Consider the following 23,160-nt stretch of genomic DNA (forward strand, 5'->3'; position numbering starts at 1 on the left):
AGCTAAGGAGGTAGACGGGTATAGTGTGGTTCTGTTAGGTCGAAGTATAGAAATGGGGTGGGCATTTTAGTGGATGGCGAATTAGGGATCGGTGGTAGAGGTTAGAGGGCCGGCGATAGGATGATGTCGATTAAGGTGGTCGTTGAAGGATTCACTGAACATTATTAGTGCATATGCGCGCTTGGAACGACAGCGAGGAGGAGAAAGAGGCGTTTTTGGGAGGATTTGGACGAGTTAGTGGGAGGCATACCGCTGCGAAGCTATTCGTGGGAGGTGATTTCAATGGACACATCGGGCCTATTTCGGAAGGTTATGATGATGTGCGTGGAGGCTTTTTGGCTTCGAGGACGAGAAATGGAGGAGGAGTCTCGCTTTTGGATTTTGCAGAGCTTTTGGGTTGGTGATAGCGATTCGAATTTCCGGAGAAGGAGGAACACAGTAACCGCCCGTAGTTCGGTGGCCAAAACCGGATAGACTTTTTGCTCCTTCGGAAGGATGATAAAGGTACGTACAAGGTGTAAGAGTCGTTACGGCGACTATCTTGACCGCCATAAGCTGCTTGGTGATGGATTTGGGGATCAAAGAGGACGGCGAGGAAGAAGAGGTGGCGTGGATGACCGAAACTAGGATCGAGATGGGGTAGTTTGACCGTGACTGGTGCCTTTGGAGATGGGAGAAGAAATTCGAAGGATATGGGGGGCACGGGATAGTAGTGGGGATGCGACCGATATGTGGGATAAGACGGCTAGTTGCGTTAGGGTGGTAGCGAAAGTGTTGGGGGTCTCGACGGGTAGACGTGGCAGCGTAAAGGAGGGCGGTGGTGGAATGAAGAGTTCGAGGAAAGTGGAAGCAAAGAAGGTGGCGTATGCGAAGTTGATAGAAAGCAAGGATGAGGTGGAGAAGTGGACAAACACGGAGCTTTATAAGATGCGAGGAAGGAGGCGAAGTTGGCGGTTTCGACGGCAAAAGCGGCGGCTTTTGAGCGCGTGTGCTGAACTGAAGAACGAGGAGGGGACCGAGAGGTCGGAGCTGGCAGGCGAGGGAGAGAAAAAGCACGTGATGTGGATCAAGCAAAGTGCATCAGGACGAGCATGGCAAAGTATTGGTAGGGAGACTCGTTAGACGGAGATGGCGGTCATCTTTACAAACTCTTGAATGAAGAAGAGACGGAAGACATTGTGTTGGGAGATTTAGGAACATACGAAGGCGGCGTAATTTTGGGTATTGCGGGAGTATTAAGGTTGAGGAGTTAGAAGTGCTTTGTTCGTAGGATGCGCGGGGGAAGAGCGATCGGACCGAGACGGGATCAGGGGAATTTTGGAAGAGCGCGGGGCGACGGGTTTGGAGTGGTGACTAGGGTTGTTTAATGTCGTCTTTAAGACGGCATTGATGCCGAGAATGGAGGGCGAGTGAAATGATCCTCGTACGAGAATAAGGGAGATATCACCGAGTTGTAACTTATTTATAGAGGTATCAGAGCGCTAAGCCATACTATGAAACTATGGGAAAGGGTGGTGGAGATGAGGGTGAGAGGTGTGTCTATTTGAGAGAACCGGTTCGGATTTATCTTGGTAGACCTCAAAGCCATCAACAAAAAAAGCCATCCCATCTTGTGAGAAGATTGGTGGAGCGGTATAGGGAGAGGAAGAGAGACTTACACATGGTGATGCATTCGACCTAGAAAAGGCTTGTGATAAAGTTCAAGAGATCTGTCGTGCTTGGAGGCTCGAAAGTGTACTGTGGCGTACATTAGGGTGATCGCAGACATGTATGAGGGAGCCAAAACCAAAGTAAGGACGGTAGGAGGAGACTCGGACCACTTTCCGGTTGTCGATGGGAGTTGCATCGGATCGAGCTCTTGGTCCGTTTCTGTTGCCTTAGTGATGGATGGATTGACACGGCAAGTCAGGTGAGGTGCCATGGTGTATCTTTTCGCGGACGATATAGTCAGAAGGACAGCCGAGACTCGTGACGGAGTTAGCAGCTAAGGCTGGAGGATTGGAGACATACTTTGGAGACTAAAGGGTTTAAGGTGAGTAGGACCAAGGCAGTACTGGAGTGTAAGTTCGGTGAAGCGCCTCGGGAGGGTGAGCGTGGAAGTGAAGACTTAATTGCCAATTAAATCGAGAAGAAAAATAGTTTTAAGTACCTTGGGTATTGTGCAAGGCGGCGGGAATTGTGATGATGTCACACATGTTGGGGCTGGGTGGATGAGAGCGGGCTTTGCTTAGGATGTATGTGACAAGAAGGTGCCACCAAAACTTAAGGGCAAGTTCTACAAAGCGGTGGTTAGGCCAACGACTATGTTTATGGGGGCGGAGTCTTTGACGATTAAGATCTCTCGCGTTCAAAAGATGAGAAAGTAGCCGAGATAGAGAATGTTGGGGTGGATGTGTGGCCACACACGGGAAGCGCGGATTAGGAATGAGGATATTCGGGATAAGGTGGGGGTGGCCTCGGTGGAAGACAAGTTGCGAGAAGCGAGATTGAGATGGTTTGGGCATGTGAAGAGGAGAGACACGAGGATGCCCCGGTGCGGAGGTGTGAGAGGTTGGCCATGGATGGTTTCGGACGAGGTAGGGTAGGCCGAAGAAGTATTGGGGGAGGTAATTAGACACGACATGGCACGATTCTGACTTACCGAGGACATGACCTTAGATAGGAGGGTTTGGAGGACCCAATTAGGGTAGAAAGGCTAGTAGATAGTCCGTTACCCGTTCTTATTAATGTCGCGATGTCATGATATAATTTCTTATGCTCCCGATTTATGCTATTATCTACTATTTCCTACGTACTTTCATTACCCTGGTACTGTGCCGATTGCATTATTTTATTTTATATTATTGCTTTGACATGTAACTTTGAATTTCTTAGCATTATCTGACTTGTTTATGCTTTTATGCTTTCTTGGTAGGGTCTTTCGGAAGCAGTAGATCCTGCCTTGGTAGGAGTAAGGTCTAGCATTACTTTCTACCCTCCCGGACGCGATGTGAAGTTTTCTTGGAGTTGTTGTTGTTGTTGTTGTTGAAGTGTCCTGGTTGTTGTATATCATTTTATGCAAACACAAAAGGAGTGGAGGGTTGGACCATACCCCTGATATACAACAATAGATTGCAAAGCATCCGGTCAAAAGAGAATGTTAAACCTAGTTAGCTATACATTCTCTACTATATACTTGATATATACTCTTTAGCTCACAAAAAAGTTAGATTTGTCATATCTTATCCTCATGCTTGGCATTTGACTCTTGTCTAATGTAGAAGCACCAAAAGCCCCTCTTGGCATCTGTTGAATGTTGTGAATCATGATGGGGTTCTCCTGGTTTGTTGCATGCTTTGCCAAGAAATGCGCAGCTTGGTTCCTTCTACGTAGCAATGCACGAAAGTGATGCTGATTCTGATCCTATATCCATGACCACCAACGATGATATTAACGATTTAATAGGATTGTTAATGAGTCTTGTTAATTAGCATTTCTACTACAATTTGTGAATTTGATTCTATGTAGCACTGTCTGTAGCCCTTGTCTCTAATCCATTGTGCTGCATATCTAATTGCCATTGCTTCTATCATGTTATGATTGGTGCCTTGAATTGGAATTGCAAATACAAATATTAGCCAGAGTGTCATCTCACAGCTATCTCTATTTCGGCAGCATTTCTGAACATAAAACTCAGTGATAGGTGTTTACTTTGATTTTCCTAGTAGGTGGCATACTCCAGACAACTTGTTTAATATTTGCCCTTGGTTTGAGCTTCTCCACCGCTTCACAAAGCTGATTCCATAGCAACTCCATCTTGAAATTTGGGAAGGTTTTATCCACTGCTGCTTTGAGAAACCACATCACTTGTTGTTTCATCCTTCCAATGTAGAATCTTCTTTGATCTCCATATCTGCAAGAGCATCTTGTAGTCCATATTACCCAACAAATAATGATTGGAATAACTTGGATTATCATCTTGTGCATCTAGCCTTAATTTACCACCATTCATGCAGGAACACTTTAATAGGTTTTCTTTGAAAACTGATTCCTAGTGGTTGCCCAAGATATTTCCATAGGATTAGAGCTGGTTCACTTTCAATGAAACAGTGTTGGATAGTCTCTGGTTGAGCATTTGTGCAGCATAAACAGCCAACTGGCATATCTACAAACCTGCAAACAGAATTGTTAGTGAAAGGCAATTTACTTTTGATAATTCTCCATGTAATAAAAGAAATTTTAAAATGCATGCTCTTATAAAGCCATTTTATTTATCGGCGGTCTTTTACGTACATGTGTTCTTATGCTATTCCAGCATTAACACATTGAAAACACCATCTATGACCGGAGTCCCATATGAGATGATCCTTTTTCATTAGAGCAATCTTGATGTTAATGATGTGTTAGGCATTGTCCAATCTAGAACAACTTCCCTCAAGCTTTGAATGTCCCAATCATTATTGATAATGAAGTCCCTCACTCTAGTATTACTTGAGTGAACAAATTCTGGACAGTATGTAGCTATTGCTCCATATCCAGTCCAGTTATCCCACCAAAATCTACTCTGACCATTTTGAATCTTCCAAATCATGTGAGGCTCTGCTTTGCTTCTAATCTTAGTTAATGTTTTCCATATATGAGAGTTTCCAGATACCCATACTTTAGATACGGGATGAGATCTTTTGCAATACTTAGCCTTGGGAATCTTGCCTATAGAGAGTCTTGACGCCTAAACCTCCACTATTTCTTGATATCTAGAGTCTCACAGATGTCTTTCATATTCCACACGATACCTACCCCGCCTTCTCTTTGGAAAGCGAATTTTCACAGAGGCTCCGGTGGTATCTTAACTTGTCATTCTTGGATCCCCAAAAGAATCTTGCAAAATGCTTTTTCATTAAAGTAATGGTGCCTTTAGGAGGACTAAGAGCAGTTAAGGTGTAAATTGGTAAAGATTGTAACACACTTTTAATTAGCACCGATTTTCCCCGATGACGACAACGTATTTGCTTTGCACGTCCGACAAATACATAATGACTTTAAATAGAATCTTTTCAAAATATTCCACTCTTTTCCTACCAACATAAATGGGGCATCCCAAGTACTCAAAAGGAAATTGTTTATCAAGGAAGAATCCGGGTTTAGCCTACCGATCTTGTTAATCTGCTTGGTCCGGTGCAGGGAAGTTGCGAGAAAAAAATATTTGTTATTCTTGTTCATTTTACATCAGGCTTCGTTGTACCATTGGATGTTCATGATCATTTTGATGGATTTTGTGTGGCCACTTGTAAAAATGACAATATCATACATAAGACAAATGGTTAATGACGGGACACATTATCAACATAGAAAAAAAGGCAAAAGTATTCACTATGAATCGAAATTAAGAAGCCTAGCCAAAACTTCTGATGAGAAGGAAAAAGAGAGGATCTCCTATTTCAAGCCTTGGGAAGATGTGAAGAATCCATGTCTTGTGCCATTGATAATGATAGAATACCATACATTGGATACAAGTCCCATGATCATGTTGGTGACAGCTTCTGAGAAACCAAACTTTCTTAAAACAGCTTTGATGAAGGGCCATGGCATTCTATCATATGCCTTTGCCATATCTAACTTGATCTGCAATTCCTCTTATTCTTGCTTTTGATATTACGCCAATTTCTGAGTTAATTGAATATTTTCAGTTGTGAGCCTTCCTTTCAAGAATCCACTTTGATTTTACGAGATCATTAGTGGTAACGTAGGATTCAATCTTCTGGAAATGAGCATGGTAATGATCTTGCTGGAGTCATTTTCCAAATAAAATATACTACTTTCTTTCTAAATTAATTAGCCATGAATAAACTTCTTTCAAACTTTATACATAATATAAGTCCTTAAACACATTTTACAAAAAAGTTATACAATTTTAGCCATAAAAATGTTAGACTTGTAAATCAATCGCATCGTGCGGATTCTTAATATCGGGGTGCTTAACATCTTCTCCGGGAAATCACCTGAACCCTTACCATTTTTTTGTTACTAAAAGAGGTTTTCTTTCAAAAATACCTTTAAAAATGGTTTCCTAATTTCCATTCAATGAATTAGGTGGTGGCTCTGTTTGTTCATGACAAAGAGACAAAGTTATGAGAACCTTTTATGCGTGAGCGCAAAAGCGGACCATAACACAAGGTTCTTAATTCATGCGGGGGTAATGTTGTAAACCCAGATCAAGAAGTGGGCTTAGAGTCTGTTGAAGAGGAACTTGGGCCTGGGATTTCGTTAAGAAGGAGCAAGAGAACCAAACAGCCCAATAAAAGATTAGCCGACTTTGTGTAGCAACGTGACCTAGCACAAGAATGATCTGAAAAAGGAATCAAGTTGTTTCAAATAGAAGGGAATATGCAAAGAATAGCAAGCAATCAGTTATCAATATTAGTCTATGCTCTCTCCCCTCTTCCTTCGTCTCCAAGTTTCCCATCCCCTCTTCTTGTTTTTCATTCAGTCTTTTCCTATTTTGAGTTCAGCAATTTCCCTTTGTGTTGGAATTCTTAGTTTGTAATAGTTGCTTTTGAGCATTGAATCAAGGAACTTGGTTCTAGTTTATTAATTTGTTCCACCTTTGTTGAAATTTTGTCACTTTTATTTTTGAAACTATTTGATTATAAAGATAAACGATTCTTTTTGTCGGAAGTTGAAAACGGGTGGTGATAGTGACCAGTTTTACTAGATTATGCGAAGATATCTTTTAATTTGTTAAAGTTAATTTAGAAAATCCAACTAGTTTTACATTGTTATAAATATATATATAGAGAGAGAATATGGTGTATGTATGCCTCTTTCTCTCAAGTTTGATCTATAGGGATAATGATTATAGTCCCCTCTCTACTGCCTCTTTAATAATTTGTTGTTCTATTTCTTCAGAAAAGGTTGAGTCGATACGTCATCCTTCTCGGAATTATGTTGTGTCTTTTTTCTTTTGTACATCATTTTAGTCAGCCATTGACTATATTCAATTTAGTTGATTTCTGCTTGGTTAACACATCATGTTTTTTTATTACATTAATTATTGGAGAGTTTGCTTCAACTCCAGCAATCGATTACCACAAAATTTTGTTTTTAGGTGACAATTTAAAATATTCAAAAAATAGTGTAAGTAATTAAGAAAATATCAAATCTTTTCCCTTACTAATCCTAATCAGAGTAGCACATGCCCTACCTTTTACATGCATGCAAAAGAATAAGAACTAGCACTAATAAATAAATAAAATTGTAGATTCATTAACATACTCTGAAATAATGTTACAATATTTAATACACTACTAAACAAAGACTTTGCTAATGTATAGAAAATGGAGCTGCACTGACACAAAGTCTTCCATAATTTTTATTATATGAAGACTAAGGACAATGGCAGATATAATTAACCAGACAACTTATTAGTACTAAACAATAAATTAAACTAGATCGCGTAGAAACCATATCGCGACATTTATTCATGAAAGCGAAGTTAAAGGTGAAATTTATTTATTAAGAACCTGGTACGACTGTATTCTTCTCACATGGTTGCGATGGAATTGACATCATTTACCTTGTGGCAAAAGTCGCGAATTTCCAACTGAACGCCATCTCGGGGAGGCAAGTTCCCCATGAGCACTTGGTCGGAGAAGAGGAGACCCTGGTTGTTGATCAAGTCATCGTAATATGTCATTAATCCTATTTCTCGATCTGTTAGCTACGAGCGATTTAGTGACAAAATTGTAGCTAATTCTATTTTTCTTTTTTAGTGTTAAATTTGTGCGTCGTTCTTCTTTCTGATTGACCATTAATACTGCTGGTTACAAGAATTGAAATGGTAGGTAAAGTAACTCTTAAATTTAGAGTTAGTAGGGGTCTTACAGAATTTGAATGATGAAATAGAATAGAATGTTAGGATGATTTATATATATACATATATACAAAAAAAGACTGCGCGAATATATGATTGATTTGAGCAGTAGTGGACAAACAACATTCCCTCATTTTGCATTACATGTAATTATTACAATTAAGAAACAATAAACTAAGTACTCCACTATAGATCATAAAGAAACCATAGCATTGTTTATTTTGTCAAGTGGAAGGTGAAATTTTATTTTAAAGGACCTCACACGTTTTATTTTTCACATGGCTGCGACGGAATTAGCACCATTGACCTTGTTGCAAACGTCCCGAATTTCCAACGGAACGCCAATCCGGGGACGCAAGTTGCTGAGTTTTTCCATGGCAGCAGCGAAATCGCGGAAGAAAAAAGCAGGGAAGTTGCTATATCTTCGAACGACAGTAGCAGTGGCATCATTCCCCATGAGGGCTCGGTTAATAAGTCTTGTCCAATATCTGAGGGGTCGAGTCCAATCCAACAAAGGCTGCGTCGTTGTTGTTGGGGCAAATGCACGGTAAGTTGGCTCGTCTGGCCGGATTAACGTTGCTGGGGTTGCACAGGATTTTGCACTGGGCGAACCCTACCGTGTGAGCCCCGACTAGTGCCACCATTTCCCTGATCGTAAAGCCTTTTGCATTGAATTTCCTGATTTGAGTGTCGACATTGTCAAATGGAGCTGGAAGTTGGGCTAAGGGAGCTCGGGCCTAACAGTTCTTGCATCGCTTCGTCCGAATGCCACTCTGTATGTTGGCCCTCCCAACTGTTCATGCACATAATATAGACAATTACACATTATATCTGATTCAAAATTGAAATTTACAAGTTTCTATAGCAATGACCATAAGTAATAATATACAATAATGATTGATACACAATAAAATATTTATAGATATTTTCTATATATTTCTTACTACATATACAGGTACTAGGCACGTAAAAGGTATTGGGTTCATGTGAATACATAGTTTGTGCTCTAGGTCGACCACTGGCCACAGTCTATTGTATAGATGAAATATAAAAAGATTAATTCTTCCATTTCATTTGATATGTCTTAGTTTGATTGAACACAAAATTTTAAAAAGTAAAGGCGTGCTTGGTAATGTAATCTGAGGAAATATTATAGGGTAAGGTAGGGTGGTCGAGTAAAGAACTTTGGACCTTAATTCACTTTGATAACACCCCCTCTTTTCTCTGAAAAATGTATCATCTGGTGCAAAGGACGTTTGGGCCTTTGAACTTACAAACATATCCTTGAGGCAAAAAATCATTAGTTTTTGGATCTTTTGGAAGAAAACGTTCAGTCCATTTGTTGTGCTTTTGGAAATCATTCTTTTGAACCTATTGTCCAGTTTATGAGAAATGCCTTCAACGCATTTGAAACTCAAATTCACTCTTTGATTTTACTACTATGCTGTTCAAGCAACTAATTCATCACATCTGGCCTGAGGATTCAACTAAGTTAAGAAAATAAGACAAAGTAAATGTTAGTCAACAGCATTGCAAATCAACAATTCAACAAATAACTAACGTAATGTAAATGAAGAAGAAAAATTCAAACATATGGGCTCATGGCCCATTTGCGCCTCTGGACTGAACTGCTGCTGCTACTGTTGGGTCCAAAATCCTTTTTCAATTTGCTCTGTTAATCGTGGTGACTCGAAGGATCGATATTATGTTGGGCCAAATGCCCAACACATAATGTGGGATATGAAGAGTCCATTAGACTCGTACGGGAGAGTTCATGCAGAGTAATAAGAAAAGGATTAGAGATACGAGCTACTATTGTATCCGATCATATAAAAAAACAACAAACTTCATGACTTAGCAAAGACCTTATGAATAATTTCCCTCAAAACTTAACACCCAAAGATTTACCTTGAATTCATGATAAATGAAAAGAGCTTAACCCAACATAAACCAAACAAAATGAATCATAGAACCTCTAAGAGAGACTTTGAGGAAGTTACAACAGGAGATGATTTAGATAGTTAAATGCTCATACATCAACAGCTAAACAAGCTCTACTATAGCTATAATTTGCATATAAGTTCAGCATCTCAATCATACAAGTGAAAAGAGGAAGAACAAGTTTTGAAAGATTTAGACATGCTAAGAATGGCTTAAAACTAGGGGTGTACATGGACCGGGTTGGTTCGGATTTTTTAAACACCAAACCAAACTAATTGCGTCGGGTTTTAAAATTTATACACCAAACCAAACCAATAAAATTCGGGTTTTTCAACCTCGGGTTTTCTCGGGTTGTTCGGGTTGTTCGGTTTTCTCGGATTTTTCGAGTTTTTTTTTTCGGAATAGTCTTGATACAAAACATATAACTTTTACTTTAAATATTTATTTAGTCCTAGTAAGATACAATTATATAATTAAGGTGTTTCTTAAGAAAATAACACAAAATGTGAGAAGAGTGATGACATTGTATTAAAATAGTCAACAAAAGCTAATATAATCGGTTAAAATAAATATTGCTAAATAACAAGTCATAAAAGAAAATGACCATAATCTAAAAATACTAAGTCATGCTAAAATAAGTATTAATTATATGACAAAGAAAAAAAACTTAAGTTATGTATTTTTACTCTCTAAATCAATTATGCAAAACTAAAGAATAGATATCCAACATTATTGTCATTAGGCTAGTGGTAATTGAATTTCTTTTGTTAGGATTAGTGTTGAGTTGGTTTTGGTTTGGACTTTATTTGAGTTACTAACATCCATAGGATATAAAACTTATTGACATTCAAAATTCTAAGTTAAATCGAATAATATGATAATAGATAAAAAATTACAAAAAAATTTAAGAAATATTTATAAATTACTTTACAAATAAATATTTTTATGTATAAAATATTTTAAAAATTGAATATATATAATGTCGGGCTGGTTTGGTTCGGTTTGACTTTTTTTTTAGCTAAAACCAAACCAAACCATTTATGGTCGGGTTTTTTTTCCAACATAAAACCAAGTCAAAACCAAACCAGTCGGGTTTTTTTTTTCAAATTTTTGACTCGGTTTATCGGTTTGGTGCGGTTTGTTAGTTTACTTTGTACACCCCTACTTAAAACTAATCCAAAATCTGCATATCTCGGGAGAAAACATGTTGCTGGCTTCAAGATTTAAACAGAGACATCACTTGAGTTAGGAACAAAAATCATTTAAACTTTGAAAAAACAAGGTGACCACATCTGAAACTTATTTACGAGCCAATTCATAACTAGAAATTACTTTAGTAACACATGGAATTCTTTAGCTAGTTAGAAAAAACACACACACACACATTTGCTGTTTAAAACACCTTATAAACAGAATGAAGTCAAACTTAATTTTTAAGATCATATTTAGCTTCGTCTTATAATCTAGCGATACCTCGAGAAAAAAAGTCACACTATGTCACAAATCACACAACAATGCAATGACTTGTTACTCTTGCTTAAACTAAACTAAACCAGACAGGAGGGTCATTTAGTTACACACTAGGATTTGAAAGAAGTTTTGTAACTAACATTCTCAAAAAGAAAAAAAAAGGAAAGAACTTGAACAAAAACTGGTAGCCAATCATTTTTTCAAACATATCAAAAGCTAAACAAGTTAACAATCATTTCCTGTTAACATTTCATTCTCTCTAAACTAGTATTAAAGGGCAAACTAAGTTAAGTCAGAATCCAAGGATTTCTCCAGGTTAAACTTAGTTCCTACGAACTCATGCTTAATTTAAGAGGAAAAAAGAATACTAGTAATTCTTCTAAAAAGATACTGCTAATTTAAAAGCAACTGATTAAGCAAACACAAAGAGCAGAGATTCAAATACATAATTTCATATTTTGGAATTAAAAGTGCTCAAAGGAAGGAGTAAAGTGTACTGATACATTAGGAAACCCAGTCCCACACTATTCTAAGCTCGAACACAAGCTAAATCTCAAAACATAAACTTATCGACAAACATATAAAGATCTCATTACCAACTATAAGACTGATGTTTAACTAGACAAACTTAGTTTTAAAAACTAAAATACACGAAAATGTCAATCAGAAAAGGGAAACAAAACACATGCTTTTCATTCCTATTTGAAGGGAGCTAAACATCTGAACTAGTAAAAACTTAAACATGCTGGAATTTAAACATTCGACTTCAACTAATCATGTTGAAATTTAAACAAAGCAAGAAAAATAAAACGACAAATATTAGACATGGAGAGTAGCAACAAAAGTAAAAGCAAAACGAAAATACTAAAGGCTACGCTGAAGCAGAACGGGAAAGCAAACGAATCTGCTTGCATACACACTGGAACTTAAACGAAAGCTAAACCTCTAAGCTTAAAAATCCTAATCATGCTCAAGCAATAACAAATTTCAAACAAGCAAAACAGACTGGAATTTAAACAACACGTCAAAGTAAAACAAAACAGAACTAAAAATGAGAAAAAGGAAGGAAAATTACCTGTTGCGGAGCAGTGACTGGGACGACAAAAGTTACGATTCTCCACCTTTCACCAACGATTTGAACACTTCACTTTGAGCTAGTGAAGAAAAATTAAAGGTGAGAAAAAAAAAAAGAGTTAGATTTGTGTGTGTGTGGGGGGGGGGGGGGGGTGTCAACCCTTGTTCCAGGAGAAATTTTATTTTGTGAGTCACATAACAAACACTATTTGTGTGAGATTACTTTACTACTTGTAAGAATTGAAATGAGATATTGATATGGAGAATTTTCTGTGTATTCATTCATTGCCAAATACATTGATTTATACAAGACACTAACACCTACTGTGCAAATACGTAAAAGAATAAAAGGACTAAATCCTAATTTCCCAAATCTAAGTAACAAACTATAACAGATTTATTTACACCTCATTATGCACAGCTCATCAATCTAGAAGTTTCCTAAAAGAATACTAAGTAGGGAATATTTACAATTGGGCCTTATTCTTCAGAAGCCTAAGTCATGTAAAACACAGAAGCGCAATGCTTCTCTCAATTCTGGCCCAAAGACAATAAAGAGACCCGGTCCATTCAACATATGTGTCGGTCAAATTAAGGTTGTGTTTGTTGAAACCTTAATTTGTCCATCTTCTTCACTATTTCTTTGCTTTTCTCTAAATCAGTCTCCCTGACTGAATCTTCCTGAAGAACAATAGAGGGCTTCTTATCAACATCCCCCCTCAAGTTGGAGGGGAGTGATAAGACCCCCTAACTTGTCCATGATTTGATGATGAGAAGCACCAGAAAGTGGCTTAGTAAACAGATCGGCGAGCTGGTGGTGTGATGGGACGAATGACAAAGTAATGATGCTGGAGAGGTACTGCTGTCTAAAGAAATGACAATCCAAATCAACATGCTTGGTACGCTCGTGGAACATGGGGTTTCAAGCAATGTGAATAGCCGCTTGGCTATCGAAGTGAAGTTGAACGGGAAGAGTGGGTGAAACTGAAAGATCCTCAAGCAACCTCACCAACCAGGTAATCTCAGCAGTAACTCTTCGCATGGATCTGTACTTCGCCTGTACGAAAGATAATGAAATCGAAACTTGTTTTTTCGATTTCCAAGAAATTGGTGCTCCACCCAATGTGATATAGTAACCACTAACTGATCTTCGTGTATCTCTACATGACGCCCAATTGGCATCACAAAAGGCAAGGAGTTGGATAGAAGGGTTTGAAGAAAGGAGGATACCTTGATCTGGATCTGTTCTCAGATATCTCAAAACACGAAGTGCAACGGAATAGTGTGCAGCAGAATAGTGTGAGACAGTGGGATTCTGCAAGAATTAACTAAGGCAGAGGACAGCATAACACAAATCAGGTCGGGTATGTGTCAAAAAGTTAAGCTTTCCAATTAGATGTCGATAGATGGTAGGATTAGACAATAATGGACCATCATTTGCCTATAATTTAACATAAGGATCAAGAGGTGAAGAAACAGAGGCACCTGAACAATCAAACTCCTGTAAAAGGTCTTGTGTGAATTTCCTTTGACCAATAATGAAACCTTGATCTTCTCTGATGATTTCCATCCCAAGGAAATAGTGTATGTTACCCAAATGTTTAACCTTGAACTCAATATTAAGAAAATCAGTAATAGCAGCAATCTCTGAAATATCATTGCCAGTGAGCAATATATCATCTACATACACAACCAAGATAGAAACAAGATCACCATTTGTCTTATAAAAAAGAGAGTAATCATTTAGAGAACTGGAGTATCCCTTAAAACTCAAAGCACCAGTAAGCCTAGCATACTACTGTCTTGAGGCTTGCTTAAGACCATATAAAGATTTCCTTAAAAGGCAAACATGATTAGGTTTAGGTGGAATAAGACCAGCAGGGAATCTCATGAATACTTCTTCTTGCAAATCACCATGGAAGAAGGCATTATTCACATCTAACTGAGAAACTGACTAACCCTTCTTGATAGCAATAGTGAAAAGGCACCTGATTGTGGTCATCTTAACCACAGGTGAAAAAGTGTCTGTGTAGTCAACCCCTTCCTTTTGTATGTCCCCTCTTACCACCAATCTAGCTTTCAACCTCTCAATAGACCCATCTGAATTATGCTTGACTTTGTAAACCCACTTAGAAGGTAAAGGTTTCTTTCTTGGGGGCAATTCTACCACATCCCAAGTGTGGTTGAGTTCAAGAGTAGAAATTTCATCTTCCATAGCCTTAATCCAGCCTGGGTGTCTAGATGCTTCACTAAAACTGTGTGATTCTGTGATAGAGGATAAAGATTGTAGGATATATTGGTTAGGAATAGTGTAGGCTGATTTGGATGAATGAAACAAGAATTGGTAACATCTGTGAGATGAATATTGTTGCAGATGTAATCCTTGAGGTAATTTGGACCCTTTCAGATGCCCTGGTGTTCAAATGTGGTATAGAGAAGATTGAATAGGAGAAGTAGAGCTAGGATTTGGTAGAGAACTGGAAGTAGAAGTATGAGATGTTGAACTGATAGGACTAGAATTGATGGGATCAAGATCAAATGTAGAAGGTGAAACTGTAGAAGAATCAGGAAAAGAATCAGAGGTAGAAGTAGTCATAGGATCAAGGAAAGTTGTTGTTGGATTAGGTAATATGTCATGTGAGGGAAAAATATCTTCATGTGTAGGAGGGCAGTTGGTATTGGCAAAAGGGAAATGATCTTCATGAAATTTAACATCTCTTGAGACAAAAACTTTGTGACTATCAATTTCCAAAACCTTATATCCTTTTTTATTCTGAGGGTAACCAAGAAAAACACACATTTTTGCCCTAGGTTGAAATTTGTCTCTTCCATGAGACAATGTGGAAACACAACATAAACATCCAAAAGATCTAAGGTACTGGTAGGATGGCTTGGTACCAAAAATGATTTCATAAGGTGTCTTTCCTTGTAATACTTTAGAAGGTAACCTATTAATCAAATGAGTTGCAATGAGAATGCACTCTCCCCAATACTTGATAGGCAATTTAGATTGAAATAAGAGTCCCCTAGCTATTTCAAGCAAATGTTTATGCTTCCTCTCAACCACTCCATTTTGTTGAGGGGTAGCAACAAAAGATCGTTCATGAATGATTGCTTCAAAACTTAGAAAAGCAGCCTCTTAAGAACATCTACCAAGTTCCAAAGCATTATCAAGCCTTATCCTCTTAACTTTCAAACCAAACTGTCTTTCCACCATTGTTAAAAAATCTTTCAGAACTGGAAAGGCATTACTCTTTGTTTTTAAAAGAAAAGTCCAAGTACCCCTGCTATAATCATCTACTATGGTCAAGAAATAATTATAACCATTATAAGTAGACACCCTGAATGGTCCCCATGTATCAATGTGTATCATTTCAAAATTTCCTTTAGTTTTGATGGTACTGATAGGAAAAGGCATTCTACTTTGCCTAGCTTGAGGACAAACATTGCAAATGCACTCAGAATTAGAAGGAAACTGAATGAAATCAAGACTTTTCATTACTGGAAAAGGCAGATGCCCTAATCTGACATGCCATAGATTTACATTAGGAATATCATTTGCTGAAATTGAAACATTACTACAGTCTTGACTAGACATAAAACTAGAACTAGAAACATCAGTGGAATGACTTCCTTTTTGAATTGAAACTACTTTACTAGATACTATATTGGAATTGCTTCCTTGTGGAATTGAAAATGCATCCTTAAGTGGGCTGGGCTCTAATTTAGTAGGCTTGAGTAGATATAGTCCTTCTCCTACTTCACCAAAAACTTGTTCCTTCCTCATTGAAAGGTCCTGTAACATACACCCAATAGGAGTAAATAAGACATGACATCTCAATTGAATACATAACTTATGTATAGATAGCAAGTTATACTTAAAATCAGGAACATATAGAACATTCTTCAATGTGAGACTAGGTAGAATGGACACACTTCCTGTATGTGTGACAATGATCTTGAAGGAGTTAGGTAGACTGACACTTAAAGGCATAGGAAGAGGAGTTAGAAACAAGAATGATTTAGAATTGAAGCACATATGTTCTGAGGCACCTGAATCAATGATCCAGGTGCTTGAATTGTAAACTGAAAAACAGGAACCTGAGTATTTTAGAATTGTACCAGCAATTGCACTTGCATTGAGTGTTGTCCCTGAAGTTCCTGGTTGATTCATTCTCATTTCCTTCACTACTTGCTTTGCCAAATCACTGCACTGTTCTTCACTAAAATTATTTTGATTTGGTTTTGCATGTGTGGTGTATGAATCATCATTATCCTCTGTTGACATCACTGCATTACCCTTGATTGGTTCTTGAAAGTCTTTATTCTTTGTGAACTCAAAATCTTCAGGGAACCCTATGATTCTATAGCAATCACCTAGCACATGCCCTGTATTTCCACAGTTAGTACAACTCACATTAGGATTGTCCTTCTTGGTTTGAACTTTTGTGATGGCTTCACAAACTTTTGAACTGGATTACCAAATTTTGTTGCACCTCCTCCTCTGTTACTCTGATTCCCAGTTCTGTAATTTTCTCTCATTTGTCTTGTTACCAGGAATGAGTTGGAATCATGAGGAATGAAAGCATTGACATAAGCTTCCCTCTGATTTTTATCTTGTAGCAATAAGCTATAAGCCTGATCCGTGCTTGGGAGAGGACTCATCATTAGGATGACACCTCTTGCCTGACCATATACATCATTTAGACCCATGAGGAATTGGATCAGTCTCTGGTCCTACAATCCTTTGAGTAACTTTCCTTTTCCTTCACACACACATTCACAGATGCAACATATAACTAGATTAAGTGACTCCAGTTCATCCCATAAACGTTTGAGTTTTGTAAAATAACCTGCTATGTCATTGTTTCCCTGTACTAAACTTGATAATTCCTTCTGCAGGTGATATAATTTGGCCCCATTGGGTTTTCCAAATCTCTGGTCCAAGTTGTCTCATAATTCCTTAGCAGTTTTAAAATAAATCACACTGTCAGCAATATCTTTTGACATTGCATTCAACAACTAGGTTGTGACCATATCATTGACACAACTCCATTGCTCAAAGTCTTTGTGATTCAAATCTGGAGCTTTGCAAGCACCATTGATGAAGCCAAGTTTCTTCTTAGCTGAAAGAGCAATGAAAATGGACCTCTTCCATCCTGGAAAACCTCTTCCATCAAAGATGGAGTGGATTAGTTTCATTCCAGGTGAATCTAAGGAATTGAGATGATAAGGTCATAAGGATGGGTGTAATCGTATGTAGTATCATTTTCAGTGATGTTTGTGATTCCAGTGACATTTACTTCATCCATTTTTTAGTTGAAGATTTGAAGAAGATTTTGTGAGGGGTGATTTGAAAGATTTTGCAAAAAACTTTGTAAATAAATTTGGATCGAGCTAATGCTCTGATACCATGTAAGAATTGAAATGAGATATTGATGTGGAGAATTTTCGGTGTATTCATTCATTGCCAAACACATTGATTTATACAAGACACTACCCATCAGGTAAAATACGTAAAAGAATAAAAGGACTAAATCCTAATTTCCCAAATCTAAGTAACCAACTATAACAGATTTATTTACACCTCATTATGCACAGCTCATCAATTCTAGAAGTTTCCTAAAATAATACTAAGTAGGGAATATTTACAATTGGGCCTTATTCTTCAGAAGCCCAAGTCGTGTAAAAACACAGAAGCTCAATGCTTTCTCTCAACCCAAAGGTAAAAGTAAAGCAACCGGGTCCATTCAATATATGTGTCGGTCAAATTAAGGTTGTCTCATTGAAACCTTAATTTGTCCGTCTTCTTCAATCCTTCTTTGCTTTCTCTAAATCAGTCTCCATGAGTGAATCTTTTTGAAGAACAATAGAGGGCTTCTTGTCAACACACTAACTGAAAATCGTCAGGTTCAAAGGTGTCCGATCTATTCTGCCTATAAACTATTGGCGACGAGTGATGTATACTGAGATTATATAATCGAGCCCTAATCAAACAAAAAAACCTTTCCTGTATAGTTAGAGCAACCAATAAATATCAATTTTGAACCCAACAAATGAGTTCAGTATTAAGAACTTTAGAAGCTGAGCTCATCAAGTTCAAATTCTCTAGCAAGGGATCTTTAGAAAAATTCACATCGGATGAGGTGGAAATCAGAAGTGTATATCAAACAAAGAAATGTAATTACACATGGAAAGAATCAGACTATTAACGAGGAGTCATATAAGCTGAAATTGTATCATCAAGGCCAGTGCAACCATGCCAACCAAGTAGACCTTGCTTATATGGTAAGAAAGTTTTCTTCTTCATATCTTTCAACATCTCCTTCTTCATCTTGTAATGCAATTCATGAGCCGAAATCGGTCTCCTCATCTTCCTCCTCGAGTTCAATACGGATGATTTTTTCACATCTTCTCGACGGATTTTCTTCACTAGCGAATACTTGTTTAACTCTTCTGTACTGCTACTTGCTCGACTCTCGGAAGCACTTCTGAATAGCAATAAGTCTTTCAATTTCCAACTGTTCCATAGCGATATCAACGATGAAACAGAGGACTCTGTTTTCTCTTGATCAATACTTTCATCATCCTCATCAATTAACAATAAATCCGATACTCTCAGAGGAGATAATGATCTTGTCGCTTTATGTCTACTGGAACCAGAAGAATTATTTCTTATAGAATTTTGAGTTCTTTCCTTGGCTTCTACAATTGGCTCGATCGCGTTCTTCTTACCTTTGAGCCTCAGCTTTGGTGATATCGGGGACTCAAATAAAGGCTTGATTTTTCCGCCATCAAATAGCTCGTCAGCTCCTGATATTATTATGTTTTTCTCCAATTCATGTCCGTTAAATTCAAAAGCGAAATCATCTGCATTATCATCATCACGATCGTTGTAACGGGTAACGTTAGTTTCTCCGTAAAGGGCGGAAATACGAGTAGGACTTGTTGGGGCACTGAAAAAGAATGCTGTCCCAAAATGTTGAGGACTCGAAGGAGCACTTATATAAGGAGTAGTACAAGCACTGTCAAAGTTGAAATCTACCATTTCCGTCTTCATTTAATTTCAGTATATGAAATTATTGTGTGTTTTTTGCTCTGGTGAGAAGAATGGGAAATTAGATTTGAGAAAGTAGAGAAGGAGAGAGTGATGATATATAGGTGTTGAAAAATACAGAGAGATGTAGGGGAGAGGAGTGGAAGTTAGGAAAGAGGAAGGAAAGTGATGATTTTACTTTAATTAAAGATTTAATAATTGGTCTTAATATTATTTTTCCTTTTGGTGATTAACCACAAAAGAAAATGTACATGACATATAGGGTCAGACATGTAGTGCTGCTATATATAACCCTAAAAGCTTTTATTTTAAATATTTGGGATTAGGGATGACTTTTTGACATTAATCTTTTTTTCTCAGGCAGACAAGACAAGCAAAGGAAAACAACAAGGGAAATAGAAATAGAAATTAAAAAGTTCTTATTGTCACGTTTTCAACTAAATGATTTTCTCTTTTTTAATTACTGGTTTGTTATACCATGAGGTAATGAGACGCAAGAAACACAAATTATTTTTTTCCTTGGCTTAGGGTCAACATAGCACGTGAGATAGATAACACTATAAAAACAGTTTAATTAATGTGTTATAAAAAAGCATGCTCATGGTGGCTCATGGTGGGCACTTTCCTTTTTATAAATCACATTTGGGACTGTTGACATTAATAAGATTGTGATGTAGGAAAATTGCTTGTATTGAGTAATGACTAATTACATGTATATATATACAACTTTTGAATGGAATCAAGATCCACAATATCAGCTACAATAATGAAGAATATTATGAGAAAGGAAAGACAATATTTGATTAACAGATTTACAGTGATATGTTTCCTTAAATTGCTCTATTATGTCCGTTGCTTCTTTGAGGACCAGCTAATAGGATTGTGACCAAGATAGATCACATGAGCTGAGGTAGAGGATCGGTCAGTAACATCACCTGCCCAATCTGCATCTGAGTATACATGAAGTGTATTAGTGGAATTATGACGAAGAAGCAACTCGTGAAGCATTGTATGTTTGAGATATCTGAGGACACGCTTTACTGCTTGCCAGTGGATGGTGGAAGGCTTGTGCATAAATTGTGAGAGATTTTTTACAGCAAAACTAATATCTGGACGTGTAAAGGAGAGATACTAAAGCTTTCCGATGGCTGTATGGTATTGTTTGGGATCAGTCGGGGCAGCGCCATCATCAAGTTGCAAAGTGATTGATGAGCTTAATGGACTGGTAACACCTTTACTATCTTGCATGGAGTGTTCATGTAATAGTTCAGAAATGTACTTGGATTGTGAGAGAACGAATCCAGCAGCACAAAGTACAAGTTCAATGCCAAGAAAGAAATGTAGGGGGCCAAGATCTTTGAGAGAGAAGCAACTGGAAAGGGCAGCTTTTATCTGATGAATAGCTTGAAGGCTGCTGCCAGTGACAACAATGTCATCCACATATACTAGAAGAAAGATTATATTACCCATAGATCGATAAATAAATAAGGAGCTGTCAGAGTGAGAGCGCGTGAAACCAAAGGCCACAAGAAAGGTTTTGAGCTCTTGATACCAAGCACGAGGTGCCTGCTTGAGTCCATAGATAGCTTTGCGGAGATGACACACGTGATTTGGAAAGTCGGGATTCACAAAGCCTTGTGGTTGGTTCATGTAAACTTCATCATCAAGATTACCTTGCAAATAGGCAATATTGATGTCGAGTTGATGAAGAGGCCAACCATGTTGCAGTGCTAGAGTCAAAACAACACGAACAGTTGTTGGTTTAACAACAGGACTGAAAGTAGAATGAAAGTCAATACCTGGGCGTTGGGTAAATCCTTTTGCAACAAGACGAGCTTTGTATCTGTCTATGGTGCCATCAGCTTTCCGCTTGACACGGGAGATCCATTTATTGCCTACAACGTTGTGAGTTGGTTTGGGTGGTACAAGTTCCCAAGTGTTATTTTTGAGCAATGCATCAAACTCAGCTTGCATAGCGAGGTGCCATGCTGGATCTTTGAAAGCTTGTTTCACAGTTGAGGGTGGAAGAGATTCGACAAGAGAAGCTGTGTAATTGAAAATTTGTTTGGGTTTAAAAATGTTGTTTTGTGAACAGGTGACCATGCCATTTATGCTACAACGTAGATGGATTTGTTTGAGAAGAAGGTGAAGTAGAAAGAGAGCTAGATGTTGGACTTACTTGTTGTGTCACTGATGGTACTGGAGCTTCCATGAACACAGCCGTAGTAGGCGTTGTATGTGTTTCCAAGTCAGAGGTAGACGGTTGGGCAGTGATGCGGAGGATCAAAGTGTCAATAATAGGGGAAGAATCAATGGATGAAGATGTGTAAATCATGCCAAGATAGTGTATGGGGCAGAGAGGAGAGGTTTGAGAACATGGTTTGAAAAGGAAATATATTTTCCAAAAAAATTTAACATCTCTGGAAAGATATATTTTTGAATTTTGTGGGCAGAGAAGCTTGGTTTTTAGCAACTAAATGTGTGTATGGAGTCAAATTGGTTATGTTACCAAAAAGTGCTAAGGAGATTTATTTTGGAGGGCAGATACTGGAAATCGATTTATGAGATGTACTGCACATTGACAAGCAAATGTCCATAGATTTTGTGGGAGAGAAGCTTGGTTTAGTAGAGTACGAGTTGTTTCAATGATGTGGCGATGATGCCGTTCTGCAAAGGCTACACTGGGGGTATAAGGTGGTGACGAGATGTTGTATGACGTGGCTTGTGAAAAAAGATTTTAAGCCTTGGTACTCTCTACTACCATCAGAATAAATGGTGGGAATTATGGTGTTGAAGTAGTTTTCAACTAAGGGTTTAAACTCAGCGAAAAAATTTGCAATGTCATTTTTATTTTTCATGGTGTATAACCAAGTGTATTTGGTATATTGATCAACAAAAATGATGTAGTATATCTTATTGTCAAGAGACAAATAGGAGAGGGACCCCAAACATCAGTATAAAAAACTTCAAATGGTTGCTTGCTTTGTAAAGTGTTAACGGAAAAAGGAAACCTGAGGCTTTTGTTACTGCAACAAGAATTACAGAACTGAAATTCATCTTTATTTGAATAAGATAAATGATTAGAAGTCAATATTTTGTAGAAGACGAAGATTAGGATGGCCTAATGGACGATGCCACAGAGAAAATGCCAGCTTGTCTCAAAGTTGGCATTGAACTTGCACCTGTTGAGGTTGTTGAGGATGCGATTGTTGTGGATAAGATCTATTGTTAACTTGGTTGGTACGCCAGTTTTGTTGTCCTTGCCTGTGGTTCCGTTCCCGTTTTGGTTGGTCACAAAACTGGTGCGTTGGGCCACTTGAGCAGTAATGGTCGAGGAGATTTTCTTCTGATCTACATGTTTGAGAAAAAGCCATGGTCCGTAAGCTTGTCATAGAGTTCTTCATAGGAAATGGGAGTATCACGAGCACGAATGGCTGCACTGGTGGCGCGATATTCAGGTCCCAAACCACTTAATATTGTAACCACAGTTGAATAAAGAGAGAACAATTGGGAATAAAGAATTGTGATCTGATTTGATGAACAGTAGGATATACAACAGATTTATACAAAAAAGTAGTCCTAATTGTCTCCTAATTACAAGTAGCCTAATGATATGGGAAGATCCCTGATTAATGGAGAGATCCCTGATTTTGGGATGCTAAATAAGTTATATTCAACAACCACAAGTTCTGGATTACTGATTGGAGATCCTGCTATTGCGAGTTCATTAGCAATTGAGCGGATCTCACGAAGATATTCAGAGATGGAC

General features: G+C 37.9%; 1 protein-coding gene and 1 long non-coding RNA gene across 2 annotated transcripts; one reads left to right on the forward strand and one right to left on the reverse strand.

Annotated features, from left to right (window-relative positions):
- Nucleotides 1-16,587: 16,587 nt before the first annotated feature.
- Nucleotides 16,588-17,782, forward strand: LOC132042384 (uncharacterized). Its single transcript, XR_009411461.1, has 2 exons — nt 16,588-17,085; nt 17,305-17,782. It is a non-coding gene; the product is annotated as an uncharacterized LOC132042384 (long non-coding RNA).
- A 760-nt stretch (nt 17,783-18,542) lies between these two features.
- LOC132042383 (uncharacterized) lies at nt 18,543-19,423 on the reverse strand. The gene has a single exon (XM_059432932.1). The coding sequence runs from the start codon at nt 19,392-19,394 to the stop codon at nt 18,543-18,545; it is 852 nt and encodes a 283-aa protein (XP_059288915.1). The 5' UTR covers nt 19,395-19,423.
- Nucleotides 19,424-23,160: the final 3,737 nt, after the last annotated feature.

The sequence above is a fragment of the Lycium ferocissimum genome, unplaced genomic scaffold (genome assembly GCF_029784015.1).
Source record: "Lycium ferocissimum isolate CSIRO_LF1 unplaced genomic scaffold, AGI_CSIRO_Lferr_CH_V1 ctg14905, whole genome shotgun sequence".
Classification (NCBI taxonomy): Eukaryota; Viridiplantae; Streptophyta; class Magnoliopsida; order Solanales; family Solanaceae; genus Lycium; species Lycium ferocissimum.